Here is a 19,244-nt window from a genome sequence, read left to right as displayed (position 1 = left end):
AGATTAAAGCTTCATCCACTGCAGGGGTCAAGAACTCGTCATCCTTACCCCGCAGGCCAAGACAAACTCAGAATGATCTACTACTGAGTTCCTTTAAAGTTCCTCTTTTTCACTTGGACTTGGTTTCCTTTTATTTGTCTCCAAAGCACATCAATCCCATTCAATCCTTCTAGGCGTTCAGCGGTCGAGGAGAGATGGACTTGCCGTGGTTTTCATGTCAGATTATTTTTAGACAGAGCTGAATGGAAACTATTTTGTAGACAATAATAGAAAGTAGTAAGTTGTGTCCGGAAGTCGATCGCTGGCTACAAAGTATCAACGTGATCATTGGTTATTGTTGGCATTGGGTGGTGCTTTTCATGTGCCCATGGCCGTGCCTGAGAACCATCAAAGATCTTCTGGTCTGGTAAGAACATTAAGCTGGGTATACGGATAAGACTAATGTTGGCCGACCTTCTAGTGTATGTAGTGTTGAGATGATGATGAGGAAGATGAGGGTGTTGGATTTCAACATGTCTGATCCTTTTGTTCTCAGGAACACGATATATAGCCATAGGTGTCTCAGTGGCTCCTTCTTCTCTCCAAACTCAAAGTACATGCATGCTTACCTCAGTTATGAGTGCATGTTTATGGAGGGGGGTGGAAGAGAGCTGGCCACCAATTGAGAGTTTGGCTACCATATGTAAAGTTGTAAGAACAGCCTTATCCTTTACATCTTACTATGTACGAATGCTCCAAGTAACAGGACTTTAAGGATTTCCTCTCAAGGTAACTTAATATCCCACTGAGTTTTATATATAGTACCAACCAGGACTTGGTCAAAGGGAGGACATGTGTCCACCACTTTATGGTCCAGACATGTATAGACTATCCATAGGATGACAATATAATATAATAGATGGGACATCTACCTATCAGACATTTATAGAGAAACAATAAATGTCTAGGCAGCAAAACCTACAAGACTGATGATTGCAATTGGTCCCCTGTTCTCCAAGATGACGTAGCAGGAAGCAGACAGCGCTGTATTCTATGTAGTGGCCAATCCAAGTACTGCAGCTCAACTCCTATACAAGTGAATTGGGGCTGATCTAATAATAATGACATACAGTATATATATATATATATATATATATATATATATATATATATATATCATTATCAGTGTTCTTATAATGTAATATGGATCTGGCACCACAGAAGCATTAACCCCCCCCCCCCCCCCCGTACTTATCTGGTCACAGCTTCTATATCTCACCGTGCATACATGTTTATTAGGAGGTGGCTTTGTGCTTCTGGGTTGTCACCAATGTTTATACTTGGAGATAAGTATTGTCAGGTTGTATCATCATCACTTGTGCCACATACTTGTGTTTGCTCATCTATTGTGTTGGTTTAAGTAAGATGAGAGAAAGGGTTAATAACTTACATAGTGCCAAATAAAGAAAACAAACATGGAAAGGCGATATATGTGATGTATATGTGATGATATAGGCGACACAGCGCTCAATGCACTGACATAGAGGGAAACAATAAAATTCTGTCTATCTATCTATCTCCTATCTATCTATCTATCTATCTATCTATCTATCTATCTATCCCCTATCTATCTATCTATCTATCTATCTATCTATCTATCTCTCTCATGTCTGTCACTGTCATTTATCAATCTATGGGCGTACTAACATTAGTCACTTGAGATCAGTAAAATATGGGCAGACAAGTGCGGTTTTCGATGTTAATGTTTTCTGCAGGTTTGTGGAGCCGTCGCCCTTTCACTTTGACTTATTTCAGTTCCATTCGGAGGCATCTTTCAGTTCCAAATTTACAGAACAATACAAATCACTTCATTTATTTCTGTCTTTTCTTATCCAAGATGATCCCAGATAATTGTTCCGTCTAACAATGGGTAGCCCAGATCTCCCAGTTAAAATCATGTGGAATAGTAAAACTGTCGTCACCTTTACACTGCTGGAGGGTTTCACTTGTCAGAAGCCCAGAACATTCCGAATGTTAACCCTCCATGGACTCTCCAATTTCCAGCTCATACAACCAGCTGCGCAATAGAAAACGTATTTTACCCCAAATAAGAAGTTAGCATTCTGTTTAATATACGTCTTATAGATACTATCTATCTATCTATCTATCTATCTATCTATCTATCTATCTATCTATCTCCTATCTATCATCTATCTATCTATCTATCTATCTATCTATCTATCTATCATCTATCTATCTATCTATCTATCTATCTATCTATCTATCTATTATCTATCTATCTATCTATCTATCTATCTATCTCCTATCTATCTATCTATCTATCTATCTATCTATCTATCTATCTTCTATGTGCTGGTTCTGCTGACAGTAACCTATCTATCTGCAGGGCTGGGATGATATGCTGGTTCTGGTGACAGTAACCTATCTATCTGCAGGGCTGGGGTGATATGCTGGGTCTGGTGACAGTAACCTATCTATCTGCAGGGCTGGGGTGATATGCTGGTTCTGGTGACAGTAACCTATCTATCTGCAGGGCTGGGGTGATATGCTGGTTCTGGTGACACTAACCTATCTATCTGCAGGGCTGGGGTGATATGCTGGTTCTGGTGACAGTAACCTATCTATCTGCAGGACTGGGGTGATATGCTGGTTCTGGTGACAGTAACCTATCTATCTGCAGGGCTGGGGTGATATGCTGGTTCTGGTGATAGTAACCTATCTATCTGCAGGGCTGGGGTGATATGCTGGTTCTGGTGACAGTAACCTATCTATCTGCAGGGCTGGGGTGATATGCTGGTTCTGGTGACAGTAACCTATCTATCTGCAGGGCTGGGGTGATATGCTGGTTCTGGTGACAGTAACCTATCTATCTGCAGGGCTGGGGTGATATGCTGGTTCTGGTGACAGTAACCTATCTATCTGCAGGGCTGGGGTGATATGCTGGGTCTGGTGACAGTAACCTATCTATCTGCAGGGCTGGGGTGATATGCTGGTCCTGGTGACAGTAACCTATCTATCTGTCTGTCTATGTGTATACCTAGACTTAGCCTTACAGATCCATCTGTTATGTGATTGTTTGGTGATATTGTACCACAAGATGACAAGCTATACATTCGCCCACCCACTTGTTGTAATGTGAATTGGAGCCTGTGAAGAGTTTAGTTCACTTGTTGCGATGTTAGACTTAGCTTTCTGGACCATATGTCAGTCCCACATCCCGTCCTTACCCCAGATCTTCGGGCTTACAGTCTCTTGCTGTCGGGGCAGGACTCATGGCTGCTACATCCTTGCTGTAGGGTCTTCAGGAGGCCTCCATAAGGGCGGTCACATCTGTAAATCTCATTTAAAGGGCACCAACTCATTAGAGCGCGTCCGTCTGTGCGAGATATTTCTGGGGAAACTCTTCCAAGGAAACACAATGTAACAGATTTAGATTAATGACAATGTGGAGATAAATGACAGGACTCGCTGACAAGTGCCCGGCAGAACATGGAGGAAGAAGAAACATCTCACGTTAATAATGACGTGTCAGCTCAGCCCGGCTTTACAAGAAACTTCTGCCTCAGGATCCCGAGCTGGTATTTCTAATAAAAAACTGGCCTTGCAGATATTAATTACTCCGCGTTACAGGAAGAATTTGTGGAATTGCTAAATGTAATGGTACAGGCCAGCACGGGATGACGGAGAAGCGGCAGGAGAGCTGCTTATTGTAGGGTTAGATGAAGGATATTGTGTCAGGCCAGATGACGCACTGGATGATGGCGCCATTCTACTCTACATCAGTCAGATGGCCGACTGTATACAGGATATATACTGTACAATGTCGTATACTCCGAGGTGTGGAGCCCGCACCAAATATCCAAGACCTACACCGTCCTCCTTCTTCCATTCACAGGTCTACAGAATTAAAGGGAAGCCCCACAATGAGACCTTCCTGTCCTGCGACCACTCTTTGAATGAGGAGATGGTCGCACATGTGCACTGCAATCCCATTCATAGTCTATGGCAATGTACCCAGCGTTCTCCATCAGTCCCAGAGATTATACTTGAGCTTTAGCACATACACAATGGTGACTTCATTCATACAAGAGATGTGAGAGCCCCAGACTAGTGATCCTTAGGGGTCCCCAGAGATTGAGAGAGTTATGGTTGTGGGATAACTCCGACAGCCGCCACACTAAGGAAGCTGCAGATGGCTAGTATTGATCTCAATGGGATCTGTAAATAGAAGTTCTGAGAAATTTACATTGCATCATTCTGCTATTTGTGAGTAAATAGACAACTGGGCGTTACAACTGGGCGTTACCAGTTAGAGGTGCATCCTGCACAATATGGCACTGTCCAGTCATTGCTACACTATGTAGAGACACACCCCTTTGAACCGAGTGAATGGTAACGCCCAGATGTCAGTTTACCTATGTAACTCATAAGTGTAATGAATTTCTTTAAAGGGGTTTCAATCTTGGTGGTGACATCTATTGTCTTTCTTGGCTGCCAATGGATATAATCCTGAATGCAAGAACTTTCTATGGTCTGGGACTTGTTAGAAACCATGATTTCATCTATCTCCTATCTATCTATCTCCTATCTATCTATCTATCTATCTATCTATCTATCTATCTATCTATCTATCTGTCTGTCTGTCTGTCTGTCTGTCTATCTATCTATCTATCTATCTATCTATCTATCTCCTATCTATCTATCTATCTATCTCCTATCTATCTATCTATCTATCTATCTATCTCCTATCTATCTATCTATCTATCTATCTATCTATCTCCTATCTATCTATCTATCTATCTATCTATCTATCTATCTACTATCTATCTATCTATCTATCAATCTCCTATCTATCTATCTATCTATCTATCTATCTATCTATCTATCTACCTATCTATCTGTTTGTCTATCTATCTATCTATCTATCTATCTATCTATCTATCTATCTCCTATCTATCTATCTATCTATCTATCTATCTATCTATCTATCTATCTATCCATCCATCCATCCATCCATCCATCCATCCATCCATCCATCTATCTATCTATCTATCTATCTATCTATCTATCCATCCATCTATCTATCTATCTATCTATCTATCTATCTATCTATCTATCTATCTCCTATCTATCTATCTATCTATCTATCTACTATCTATCTATCTATCAATCTCCTATCTATCTATCTATCTATCTATCTATCTACCTATCTATCTGTTTGTCTATCTATCTATCTATCTATCTATCTCCTATCTATCTATCTATCTATCTATCTACTATCTATCTATCTATCAATCTCCTATCTATCTATCTCCTATCTATCTATCTATCTATCTATCTCCTATCTATCTATCTCCTATCTATCTATCTATCTATCTATCTCCTATCTATCTATCTATCTATCTATCTATCTATCTATCTATCTATCCATCCATCCATCCATCCATCCATCCATCCATCCATCCATCCATCCATCCATCCATCCATCCATCTATCTATCTATCTATCTATCTATCTATCTATCTATCTATCTATCTATCCATCCATCCATTTATCTATCTATCTATCTATCTATCTATCTATCTATCTATCTATCTATCTATCTATCTATCTATCTGTATATCTTGGTAGCAGACACATTACTAGATCATACAATGACACATGCTGTTGGCCGCTGTTCACATCTTCAGTCTCTGCTTCCAGCCTGATCCATGGATTCTCTTCCCTCCTGAGCTGAACTCTTTGCTGTCCTGTATTTGCACAGTCTGCTTAATAATAACCAAATAACCAGCGAGTTCTTGTCATTACTTATAATTGGAGAAAAGGGGGAGACGGATCCTCCGAGGAATTCCAAGAATTCTAAAACAAACACAACTTTACGTCCAGAACTTTATTTAACTTGTTTCTGCTTTTTAAGAGAATTATTTTTGCTTCTCCTTGTACTAATGAAACACTAAAAAAACCAAAAATATTTTGAAGAATCTTTTTTTTGCTATTTTTTTCAAAGTTTTTTTTTTTATTGACGAGTTGTATAAAAAATATAATAAACTAGAATTCTGTAAAATAATGGAAGTCTCCCGAATCATTCATCACGTATGTGGTTCAGACGTTACACATGTGACATGTTCGTTACTCACAGACGTGTTACGTGATGCGGATCATCGGATACAAATCATTATTGGAGTTTCCATATTTTGACACAAAATATATCAAATCGTGTAGAAGTCAATAAAGTTCCCCAACTATGGCCAGATTTGTAATATTGTGAGATTCAAGAACCAACAAGCGATGTAAGGCTGGGGGTCACATCTGTGCCCGGATCTCCGTTTTGGAGACTTTGTCTCAGTGTCCACCAAAAATCTCCGGACAAAGAAGTGTTGCAAGTCCGACTTTTTCATCTGGCCAAAGGATATCCAATGGGCCCCATTATTGTCAATGACTACGTCAGTCACAATTGGTGTTCCCTTCTTTAATGGTCTGTTTGTCCATTGTTCTGATCCAACGATGGACCAGGACAATGGACACCCATGCATTAGGTTGCATTCACATCCGCATCCTTTGGTCCATTCTTCTGATCCATTGTAGGACCAGATAAACCATAAAGCAGGTCAGTCTAAAGATGGACAACAATGGATCCCAAGAGACCCCATTGACTTTAATGGGATCCATTGGGTACTTTGTCAGGCAAAAGCAATTTGAGACGCTGGCATAGATGTGAATGCAGTCCAACCCAAGGTATGGCACCATCATTTGCAATCTTTAGCGTAGTAAGAGCATTGATATTTGGGATAGAGGAGACAGTAAAGACTCCTCGCCCTACCTAATACTCCATGAATGGTTACATTCACATTTACACCAGTGACTCAAATCCTGGATGTAAAAGTCCAGCTGTTGCCTGGCAAAGTCAATGAGAAAACAATGGCTGCCCAACAGACCCCATTATAGCCAATGAGGCCCCTTGGAATCTGTTGTTCTCCGTCTTGATACTGACCTACTTTACTAACATATCCCGGTCCTGTGATGGATCAGAACAGATGAAACCATACAGATGTGAACGGTTCAAAGCAGGAGAGCGGGCACAAAAGGGGCAAATATGTCTTAAGATATTATTTGTCTGTTTGGTCCATGACATTAAGCAATGTCTTGTGTTTGGGTTTTTCCAGTGATAACCTCTACCAAATGACCTCACAGCTGGAATGTATGACATGGAATCAGATGAACCTGGGGACATCACTGAAGAGGTAACGCTCCGCCAACCCTACTCTCACTTTTATTCCCTTTACTTTCCATATGGAGCTCTTATAGTCAGAGCACAGGTTGTGATGAACACGACACCCATAAAGTGTGTGCCCTCAAAACTAAAATTGTGATATCCAAGACTCCAGTGTATACTGTGTCCAGCCATAAATAGGTATTTTCTAACATACACCATCATTTTTACTATTACCGTCTCAGCTGGCTGGGATTTACCATCATAATCTCCTTCAGCTTCATAAAGTTTCATAAAGTTACAAATATTGTTCTCTGAACCCATTTACTGTAGGTTAGAGGGGCTCTGTTTCTCCCAGTCATATAGTTACATAATAGATGACCAAAATGTTATGCACTTTCATTTACATTGTCACTGTTTTCAGCCTGAAAAACCTCTCTAAAGTTCCTGCCACTAGGTGTCTCCCATCCAGCTTATTAGCTATTCACACTTTTGTTACTAAGGACATCTGTCCCTAGATACTTCCCATTTCACACTATTGTTACTAAGGACATCTGTCCCTAGATACTTCCCATTTCACACTTTTGTTACTAAGGACACCTGTCCCTAGATACTTCCCATTTCACACTTTTGTTACTAAGGACATCTGTCCCTAGATACTTCCCATTCCATTGTGTTCAGTGAGTGTAGAGCACAGTCCTTTTCTCTCTTCACACAGTGAATAGAGCATGGAGGGGTTGATTCTCCTCACTGCCTGCACAGACATGTCTGCAAACTGTTGCTGTGTGTAAAATAATTCATAAATAGGGTTGAGCCGATCTTGAGATTTCAAGATCGATTTTAAAATCCGATTTCCGATCATTTTCCAGCTGATCTCGATCCCGATCTCGATTGTGAAATTTGCTCGATCGCCGATCGGAATCCGATCTTTTCCGATCCCGATCCTCAACCCTAGTCAATGCTTTTCTATGGGAAAAGTCACTTTTGGGGTTGAGCCGATCTTGAGATTACCTCCGATCTCGATCCCGCTGGAAAAGATCGGGTCGGAATTCCGATCGCGATCGTGAAATTTACTCGATCGCCGATTGGAATCCGATCTTTTCCAATCCCAATCGCTCAACCCTATTCATAAATGTATAAATAAAACTGTATGAGTGAATGAAACCTTACCAGATATGTATCAGTCAAGCCTATCGATTTTGGGTGGGACAGGACCACCCTTTATTTTGTATGGGGGCCTCTTGGGTAAATAAGGAGAGAACAGTTGGGTTTCAATGATAGATCCTCTTTTTCTCGGGAAGGTAAATCGCCTCCAGAGGTTTCAGTATTGTATTCTCCTCTCTTCCTACTGGGAAGACATGCATGCTTATCCATGCTGAGTATACGCGAGTATCAGTCAAGTGACAGCTATCTAATGGAGATAAGAGAACCAACTCTGAGCAACCGGAATATTCCAAATTGGTAGTTCTTGAGTCGATTTGCCTTGAGTGAACTACAATCGTTCTTCAGACCCAAGAGCATAATAGGTGGAGTGAAAAAAGTGAAGAAAACCCCATTCATCCTCACCTGCCCTCTCCTCTTCTTGGCATCCTGGTGATGTTATGCACCCCGGGGTCACGGCCGAGGTCTGTGATTGGGCCACCAGCAGTCACATGGACACGCGGAGAGTCATGATGTCATTACGATGGCAATATGGTTTACTGAACTTGAACCCAAGTCACCCGACCCCAAAACGTATCTTTGCCCATCTCTCTAATGTATATTTCCAGCTTTCCGGTGCCAATGCACATGTCATAGATGGAGTTTTACTTTACCTTCTCCATATTTTTGGCTTTCTATAATCACTGCAGAGAGGAAATGCAGCAAAACCTTGACCAGTCTCTGAACTCGGCACATAAAGGATGAGGATGGGAGTTTATCTGTAATGTATAGCGCACAATAGGAGTAATAGAGGAACCTCGGCTGTATAATGAATGGAACGCAGCCCATCGAAAAGTTCACAGCCTGTTAACAACAAAAAGTATCTGACCTGAGCATGTTTTCAGGATGAAGGAAAAGAATCTGTAGGGATGATGTACGGCCCTGCAGGAAAAGATGAAAGCTGCAGAATCTGTGGAAAATCAGTCCTAGACATGGCCTCATCTTCAAGATGTAAAGCCAACATTTTTATCTGTCTTTGTTTGGCTGAGAGTTACAATGCGCAGCTCAGCCCGTCTAGTATCAGTGGCCATAAACCTAAGCCGCGTGCGTCTGTAATATAGGCTCTTCCAGCCCCCTCCCCCATTTATGATCCCCCTCCTCCATTATACAATCTTTAATCACAATATTTGTTTTCTTTTTTTTGGAATTATTAAAATTGTGTCACGTCTTGGACCACACGGCCGGCTCAACATCCGATCTTGTAGGCTCCGACCACATGAGATTGGTTAATATCTTGTTAACGTTTCTGCTACTGTAATATGATCGTCTGTTCGCATAAAGTCAGAAGGTGTGAACATAGGTCGGAATATCCTGTAAATTTGTGGTCAAAATGTAGCAAATTGCATGCAAGACGTGTGGGTTTTGCTGACTGTGGTCGACCCACCCCATGACACTAAAAAGAGTCTAGACCACAGTGTTACCTGTGCACTTACCCTGCGGAGTTGGCCCTGGGCTGAGTTGCCCTTTATGGGCCAAGAGGGATGAACTATTTAGAATACAATGTGTCTCTCCAGTGAACTACAAATAGTTAAAAAGATCTAGAATAGATTGGATCCCAAAGGGCTGCTACACATTACTAGTATTAGGAGCCATCTGGACGTTCTAGAGCTGAGACCCCTAATGATAAGTAATTTATGGTATATGTTGGTTTTAAGCTGCCCTTACCGTGAAGGGAAAACCCATCGAAGAGATGAACCATCTAATGGTAAAAAATAGATTCATCATGTTATTCAAAAACATACAAAAATATCTCTTGTTGACAACTGCAATTCTTACGCTGCACAATCCTTGAGTCTTCCGGTAGTTACAATGTATCCATCTTAGCACACATATTATTTTTACCGCTTTTACGTGACTTATTTCTAATACTTTAGTGTATATTGAAACAAAAAAGTGATATTTCAATGTTTTTCTATTTTCAGTCACACGACGACTTATGAAAATGACAGTCACAGTGCCCCGATGTTATACAGCTGTGGGGGTCAGTACCGGATACACACGCATGGAGTGTTCAGAGGTATACAGGTAAACACGAAAGCTCAAAATCAATGTTATAGGGCTTTTTGTTTGGGGTCTGACATGTTCATTGCCACATAGGGTTCATAGCAGCAGGGACAGATTATTGGGAGGGCCAAAGGGGCATTTACCCTGTGACCTCCACTTGTAGCATTGGGGTCATAACTCCCACCAACTGGGGCTTCGCTCTAGTAGGGTCCGTAATGGGCACCAGATTGATGTCCATGCAAGACCAGTGTCTGAACACTTGAACAAGCTCTTGGAACCCAAGAATGATCCCTTACAGGTAAACATAGATAAGAGACGTGCCTGGGCTTATATTGGGATCTGCTCACTGATATGCCAACATGATCGCCAACAAGATTTTGGCTGGTCATTGGTTAGACATTTCCAGTGCTCATGTCCCATTATATTGTCATGGTATAACATAGAATCAGTAATAATACTGGTCTTAATACTGGTCTGGTCTAAAACATTGGAATACACATGTCCAATATCTGGACACTGAGCTCCACGTGTCCATCGTCTTATCTGATAAGAAAATAAACATGGCCGTCAATAAAGGTGTAGACATGAAGAATGCGAGGCGTGAACTGACACAGGATTGTGGAAGTGATGTTTATTGGGGCAGATAAGATAAAAGAAGGCTCAGATAGGAAGCTGGAACACATTGTAGACCGGCTGATAGACATTGTATGAAGGCTTAGGAGATGGTTCACTATTGTCCATGTCTACAGGACGGCTCTAGTGGAGAAGAGTCAATACAATTTTAAAAAGTAATAAGTTTTCCCATCATAAATATATTACAAGAATTATTTCTATAGTTATCATGTTGGGGCTTGTTCACGTCTCGGTTTTATCTGCCGCTTAGCCGATCCCTTAGATGCTAAAAGTGGATGCAAATGGGTCTGGCAACAATTTTACGTAGAGTTCAATGTTAATAAAAAGTTTCCATTCCATCTCCGTTGGAGACTCTGAAGCCACCAAAAATCGGCCGAGAGAAATATTCTGCACAGAGGAGTTTTCTCTCCACCAGTTTCAGCATAAAATATCCAATGGACACCTAGTGGACTCCATCATAGTCTATGGGTCTATGGGTGCCTGCGGAGAACTGCTGTTATAGTGGCCGGCTCTCGGTGGTGGACAAAAAGTCTAGTTTACCAAAACATATAACTGGACATCATTGGAATCAATTTTGTTGTATGTAAATGCCTCAGTCAGAATTGAAATCTGCACCATTTAGGGATTAGCATAGATTTCTGGCGTGAATTCTAGTAAATCTGATGGGTTGAGGCGTCACCACCCCGGCCTGTCTAGACTCCAACCCCGCTTACTCCGCTTCACCGATTGTCTTAGAAAGTGGTGAGTGGGAAAAAAACTTGCTGTTATGCCATATCACTACTACATCAGTACTTGCATCTATGTGGAATAAGGTACAACCCCCATCTATGGGGCAATTATTGGATATTTTGAGGCTATGCCATTGGACACAATCCTTCCTGGTTCCATTAAGCTCCAGTTTACAAAATGTTCACTTTAGCAGTATTCAGGGAAATAGAAGGCAGGTCACATTTCATTGCTCCGGTGAGATTCGCCTCGCACTTATCACTGACCAGCTCTGTTTCCCATCTCGCCTTTGCCTTGTCAAAGTGTCAGTGTATTGGGTGTCTAGAGAGTAAACTCTGTTTTGGGAATATTTTAGTGAATGAAATGTCCAGTTTTCTAACTGGCACCTTAAAGGAATTCTCCTTTAGCAACATTCAGGTTCTGTAACTTCAAGCAGTTTTCACATGTAAATTATCTATGGAAGATTTATCCATCGGAGCAACAAAGAGCTGTTTATAGAGAATCTGGGCTGTCATCAGTCTGATGTGAGCGAAACAGAATTACCTGCAACATTGTATCAAGTGAGAACAAACAAACAGCACAAGGAATGTCACAGCTGATGTTACATTGTAACACTACACAATGGTGATAGAAATAGAAATCTGATGAAATGTCCAAACTTAGTGGAAGCCTTCTGCTGTAGAAATACAGATTGGACGGTTCTTGTACAGGTTTGGGAATCGCAACATGTCAGTTATACCTATGGAAATGCTGATGGTTTGCCTATAGGTATGATGGAAGCAGCAAGTCCTCAATGGAAACCTCTGCCATTCTCAATGGGAAAACCAAATCTGATGCAGAGGCTGAACAATAGGAGAATGTCCACACAGATTTTGATGGGATTTAATGTATTTCCTGATGTAGATTTTCTCCATATATTCAGGTCATTTACTGAAGCTCCTAAATTTTCATGTGAATATTTCTTGTTGTAGGACGTTCGACGTGTTCCAGGCGTGACCCCGACTATAGTGAGGTCGACATCAGAAACCAATGAAAAGCGACCCTTCATGTGCGCATATCCGGGATGCAACAAGAGATACTTCAAGCTGTCCCATCTGCAGATGCATAGTAGAAAGCACACAGGTAATACAGTATACGGCATGTATATAGGTGTAGGTCACGATAGGAAAACCATTCTGTATGCATGCATCTCTATGTCTCATAGAGAAGATGAGTTGTCCAGTTACTCCATGGATGGCAGTTTAGTACTTTATTAATTTAGCATTAGATACATATAGAGCACAATGGACCCCATTGATTATAATAATGGGGTCTGTAGGGTGTCCATGGTTTTTAACTAAAAGTGCAGGACTTGTTCATCCAGTGATTTTGGACAGATTCTGTGACGGAGTCTCCGAAGAGCAACGTGAACTTACTGTAGTCTCGTATTTTCTATTAAGGTGAGAAGCCCTACCAATGTGACTTCAAAGACTGCGAGAGGAGATTTTCTCGTTCCGATCAACTGAAAAGACATCAGAGACGACACACAGGTTGGTAGTACATATATATATATATATATATATATATCTATATATATATATATATGGTCTGAACCCTGTAAAGCTGGCCATACTCCTGACTTTGGTGTAGGGTGTTTAACTTCAGCCAGGACTTGGCCATGAAGATGCCACAAATGTCTATGTTGATGTTGGGGCCAGAATCTAATATGTATGGCCATCTATAAACTGGTTTGGCAAGTTATTGTCAGCCATTGGAATCAGGGCATTGACCTAGTTTGTGTGACCAAGCGTCATCTTCTTGACCTCATGATCTAAACCGGCCAAGGACAATGAGAAGCTCCTTTAGATCGGTTACTCTTGGTCACTGAAAGCAGGACAATGGCCGAGAGTTACTATCAGACTTTTTTGGACATGTGGTATTGTATGCAACTAGGGTTGAGCAATCGGGATCGGGACAGATCGGATCCCGATTGGCGATCGAGCAGATTTCACAATCGGGATCGGGATCGCCTGGAAAATGATCAAAAATCGGATTTTGAAATCTCAAGATTGGCTGAACCCTACTGTATATATAATATACAATTAGAGTTGAGCGATCGGGAAAGATCGGATTCCGATCAGCGATTGAGCAAATTTCATGATCGGGATCGGCTGGAAAATGATCGGAAATCGGATTTTAAAATCGATCGGCTCAGCCCTATACGCAACGTTTCAGGGCAATTGGGGCACTTTCGATTTGGTCTGTATGAAATCTATCAGTCGACTGGAAACAAATTTTTGTAGATTTTCTCATCTCTATGTGGCTCCTCTTCTGAGAATAGGGTCTTATGTGTATGTAGACCCCATGGCGACCCTACCGTGACCCGAGGAGTGGTCTGCCCTATGACGAGTCCGTCTTTTAGTATTTCCAGATTTATGGACCTCGTGCTCGGCTATAAAAACTTCATTCTTTTCTTGTTCTCAGGTGTCAAACCCTTCCAATGTAAAACATGCGAGAGAAAGTTCTCCCGGTCCGACCACCTGAAGACTCACACCAGGACTCATACAGGTAAAACAAGTGCGTAAACCTTTATTCACATTTATTTCTTCATGTACTGTCCTGATATTATCTATCATACTATCTACATAACAGTATAGATACATGAGATGTGACTCCGAAACCTTCCTTTACTAATATCTCTAGTAATATGCTATATTACAGTCCGTCCTCATCCACAATTCTGCAGACTGCAGAGCTGAAATCTCCCATAATCCCCTATTCAGGGCCTCTGGTCATTTGCATATTGGAAAGTGCAATTCTCCAGCATGATGTAGATGAACACTAAGCTTTGTCAGAATGAAGAGTAACAGGGCTGCGTTTGTTGATGGCTTCAGTAGCAAGCAGAACTATGAGTGCAGCTCTGGAGTATAATACAGGCTAGCATTGAAAATGAGTGCGCAATACGTAATACAATGTATATTTGTGTATATAGGCTGTAAGATATGGCTGACCATGTGTTAGAAATACTGTAACGTGGCTAAGGCTATGTTGTCTCCATTTATGTATGACATATACTCCCTAATTTAAAGTGACACGCCAATTTTTAGACATAGGTGTGCCAACGTGTTGGCCACGCTCCTTCAAGACCTGACTGGTATATAATGTGCCTATGTCACCTATAGAGCTTGGAGGACATGGGAGTGTTCTGCCTGGTGCAGGAGATTTGACCACTCTTCTGGGACTCCAGGAGGTCACCTCCATCTTTTGGAAGCCTCCTCGAGTATTAAGAAGTAGTATCAGGGGTATAGCTAAGGGGGACACTCTTGTATCCATAGAGCCTTGTGCAGATAGCAATTATACACTTTATTTATTGGGTTTATTATCACATTTTTGTGATCATTTTGTTCTCAATTGTCCATACGTGATGATATTCCGCCATGATAACTGGACATCCCTCTGTTAACAGGTGAGAAGCCTTTCAGTTGCAGATGGCCGAGCTGTCAGAAGAAGTTTGCCCGGTCCGATGAGTTGGTTCGACATCACAACATGCATCAAAGAAATATGACCAAGCTCCAGTTGGCTTTATAGGCGCCGAGGTCACATAGACTTCTATATCTACTGTATTATATCGAAAGCTTCCAGCACATCCACCCAGCGGACTTCTAAGATACTAATGAAGAGATGGGATCGTAGCCGGGCGACCTGACTATGGGATTGGCTGGAGGCACTTTCTTGGAATGCTCCATAGACTCATTTGGATAACGTAACATTTGGCCCATGTGACTCTTCACATGGAGAACCTTGGACAACACTGGTCAATGGAAAGGCTATACTTAGGCTGTATATAAATCTTATTTTACTTATTTAACTTGCAGAGATGCAACCCGGTCTGCAGCATGAGCTACCAATCTATAGTGGTAACATTGGTGTAGTGTTCTTGTGTGGTGCGGTGTCACAGCTACTGAGATTCCTTTCAGGGGGGACAAAGCATCGATGCCTGTTTATTCCGCAGATGTTCTTACTCCATGCAATGATATTACCGGCACCTTACTAATCTAGAAAATCCTAACCATCCATAAATGTATCTGATGTGGCATGTAGGGGACAATATGGAAGACGTCACTGAATTCTGAGCTTCTGGCTAGTTGACGTCGACTCAACTTACCTATCGATCCCTTGGTTCAGCCAACGGTGCAGTCATTCAGATGTGGGAGAAAACCATTACCAGACACCTCTGGGGGTGGTTGATCTCCCTGTAAGAACAAAAGAATTGGGCAATGAAATTCAACATCTGACAGATGATGAAAGTCAGGAGGTCCCATTGGTTGGCCTGTCCCATGGAAATAGGTGGGTTTGGAGGACTGTAGATTTGGTCAGATTTGGTCTCCATCATGATCTAAGCCAACTATAATTTCTCAAATTTTGGTTTTATGCCAATTATTGTCTGTCCATAAGCCACTCCGAAGAGGGCATCCACTTTAGGACTGGTTGTCCAACGACCATATCTTGTTCCATCTCATTGACAAGACTGCACATCTTCAACCTTTTGGACAGAATGTTTTTCCCATCCTCTGAACCCATCACTGGATAGGTAGAGTTTTCCAGTTGGACCAAGGTCCTCTACCGCCATATTGGTCACTGAGTAGATTGTAACTCAACGTTTCCACGATGGGAAGGAGTATTGGCTCCCACTTTGTTCCCTCGACCTGTAAAAGTGTGAACCGTTGTTAAGGGGCGATATAGAAGTCCATGTATTACTATTGTAAGGCTGTGTATGTGTGGGTGAGCGGGATGTTTTTATATTTTTATTATTGAATGTTGCATCAAAGAATTATTTTTTGTAGACTTTAATTTATTTTACGGCTAGGGGTGGGCAGTCCGCCAATACACAAGCTTCGGGACCAAACACGCTTTCTACCTTTCCCATGGCACTAGAATCAACTCTGGAACACGTCACGTACCTGTCTGATGGGCGAATAGTGACGGCCTTGACTAGAACACCCAGAATTCTTGCTCTGATCTCCATTTATATTGTCAAGTATTTCGGAGGAAAAATTGTCATGTTCCATTCCGGGAAGGTGTTTGATATTTGTGGGCAGGGGAAGGGGCTGCACTGGTTTTGTGGCCAATAATTGTACATAGGCTGCTTAAATGGTATTAAAATGTAAAGAGACGTAACGGGATCGGTGTACTGTCGTTATTGTAACCGTAATGGGAAACAGTTTATGCCCATTGGTCCCATACAGGGGGGATTGGGCATAGATAATGGTGAGTATATGTTCTTCCTCCTAGACAAGAGGACCCTGGAGGACACAAGGAGCTTCACCACTTCCACCAACTCCAGAGGGAATTGTTCTGTAGCCCCCACCAGTCCTGAGCCATTGGTGCCAGTCCTGAGCTAATATGATAATTAGGCTTCTACTGTGAAGTAGGTTGTAGCGGGCAAGGGGGTGTGACTATGAGCTCTGACATTAAGGAAGACAATCGGAGAGCTCATAATCCCACCCACTTGTCTGCTCCTGCCTGAGACCGCCCACGTGACAACTATGCCAGAATCAGTGGAGCGGCACCTATTAAAGGATGCAATGAGCAGAACTGGACAGGGAAGTTGTTCCCGCCTTGATCTTGGAGAACTAAGCCCAGATCTTCTGTGGATGTTGCTTGCTCCAATCTATCTGTCTCTTCATGTCATCCCAGACAGACTGGATGATGTTGAGATCAGGGGCTCTGCGGGGGCCGGATCATCACTTCCAGGACTCCTCCTCCAAGGGGCAATGATCACACCAAATACTGATGGAATTTACATTTTTCTTTCCTGCAGTCACGTAATTTTGTTAATTGACAAAAATAAACTATTAACCCTTCTGGAGAATCTGGTTTGGCTTGTATCCCTGGCCATGTTGCAAAGCTTCTTATAGGTGACCCTTGACCATTCCATCATATTAGTATGTACTACTCCTGTATCCACAATCCTGTGTCTCATGTGTCTTGGATAAAAGTAGACGACGACTACAATGTTACATATTAGGCTTCCTTTGTTGCGTTAAACCTATGTACAAGACGGCTGAGAGAGGCGAGGGGTCTCTGGAGAGGCTCAGAGGACACAAGACCAAAAATATTTGCAGAATGTCAAGCTGTGCATTTTCTTGAGCTGCTCATTCAGTGTGGAGGTCAGGAATGACACAGGATTTATGGCCATATGCTGAGTAAATACAATGGAGGATGACAGTGGGGAAGTGCAGGCTCCCCCAGGAAATATGTGTCTGTAGTGTCATCAGATCCATCACAGAGAGGCAGAGCAATGCAGCAGAGACTGGAGATTCATGGCGGGTTGTGGGGGGATGATTTACATTGGGGGGGGGGGGCTCTATAATGGGGTCTGGAGGCTACAGAATATTTAGTATAAGTTTTAGCCTTAGTGCACATGATCCAGCTAAATGATAGAATAAAGATACGACCACTGTTTGCAAAATTTCCAGCATAGTAACAAATCTCCTATTGGTTTATTTTAAAGGGGTAATAGTAAAATGGTGTGTTGGATTGCAAAAACACTGCCACTCGTGTCCGCTGGTTGTGTGTGGTATAACAGTTCACCGGAATGAGGCTGAGATGTCATAAGTCATCAATATCTGGTTAGTGGTGTCTGTTACTTAGTCAGAGAGAATGGAGCAGGAAGCAGATAGCGCTGTTCTCTATGTAGTGGCGGAACTGAGGTACTGCAACTCAAATAAATGGAAGCTGATATGTAGTAACCTGGTTTGGCCACTACTCAGAGAACAGAGCTGTCTGCTTCCTGATGATTGATGGGGTGCAGCATGTCGGGACCCCAACACTCTGCCTGTCTTTGTGCACCATTCTTGTGCCCCTGCCATCTCCTGCCTGTGCCACCCGGGGATGTGACTATTACGGCTATGTGACGAGGCTATGTCACTTCTACATTGGGACCACCATGCAATGTGTCAGGTTTTCTCATGTCACTGAGTTCTATTAGATTTAAAGAGTTTCTATTTAGTAACCTCCGACATGTATTTTTCAATAATTTTGTTAGAATGTCCTCCAACCATGAGCTGATTACAGGGTACCGTACTCCTGAGACCCCTACAGATCAGCTGTAATCACTAGGAAATCCAGCAGTAAGTGTTTAATTCTCCTGCAGCTCCCCCACAGGTGAAGTGGAGTATTACAAGTGGTACACCGAACTGTCTATGTCATGTATGGATGTGCCAGGTCCTCTAGAGTAAGGTGTGATCTTTGTACCTCTCCTCTCTGGACAGTAGATAAAGATCTAAAGTGGTGCCCCCTATTGTGGGCTGTTTCAAAATGTGTTTCAAAACTATCCCTTTAAATGGAGTCTGTTAGGTCCAAAATGTCTCCTAAACCAATCCTAGCGCTGTGTAGGAGTAGAAACCTACTCTTGTGTCCACAAACTGAAGGAGCAATGTCGGGATAATTTTCTTTTTATGAATATGCAAATCAGACTACAAGTGCCCTG

The 19,244-nt window shown here is 42.1% G+C and overlaps 1 protein-coding gene across 5 annotated transcripts in view; it reads left to right on the top strand.

Moving 5' to 3' along the window:
* WT1 (WT1 transcription factor) overlaps positions 1-15,340 on the top strand; it is a 38,483-nt gene extending 23,143 nt beyond the window's left edge. Inside the window, exons 4-10 of one of the 5 annotated variants that reach the window (XM_075283606.1) lie at positions 6,605-6,607; positions 7,164-7,241; positions 10,333-10,435; positions 12,745-12,895; positions 13,213-13,302; positions 14,237-14,329; positions 15,219-15,340. In XM_075283606.1, the coding sequence (XP_075139707.1) occupies positions 6,605-6,607; positions 7,164-7,241; positions 10,333-10,435; positions 12,745-12,895; positions 13,213-13,302; positions 14,237-14,329; positions 15,219-15,340 (640 nt within the window). The remainder of the gene's footprint in view (positions 1-6,604; positions 6,608-7,163; positions 7,242-10,332; positions 10,436-12,744; positions 12,896-13,212; positions 13,303-14,236; positions 14,330-15,218) is intronic. The other 4 variants (XM_075283608.1, XM_075283607.1, XM_075283609.1 and 1 more) reach the window with 4 other exon arrangements.
* The last annotated feature ends 3,904 nt before the right edge of the window (positions 15,341-19,244 follow it).

The sequence above is a fragment of the Leptodactylus fuscus genome, chromosome 7 (genome assembly GCF_031893055.1).
Source record: "Leptodactylus fuscus isolate aLepFus1 chromosome 7, aLepFus1.hap2, whole genome shotgun sequence".
Taxonomy (NCBI): Eukaryota; Metazoa; Chordata; class Amphibia; order Anura; family Leptodactylidae; genus Leptodactylus; species Leptodactylus fuscus.
Note: the sequence above shows the minus strand (reverse complement) of the source record. Positions and strands in the feature narration are given on the sequence as shown.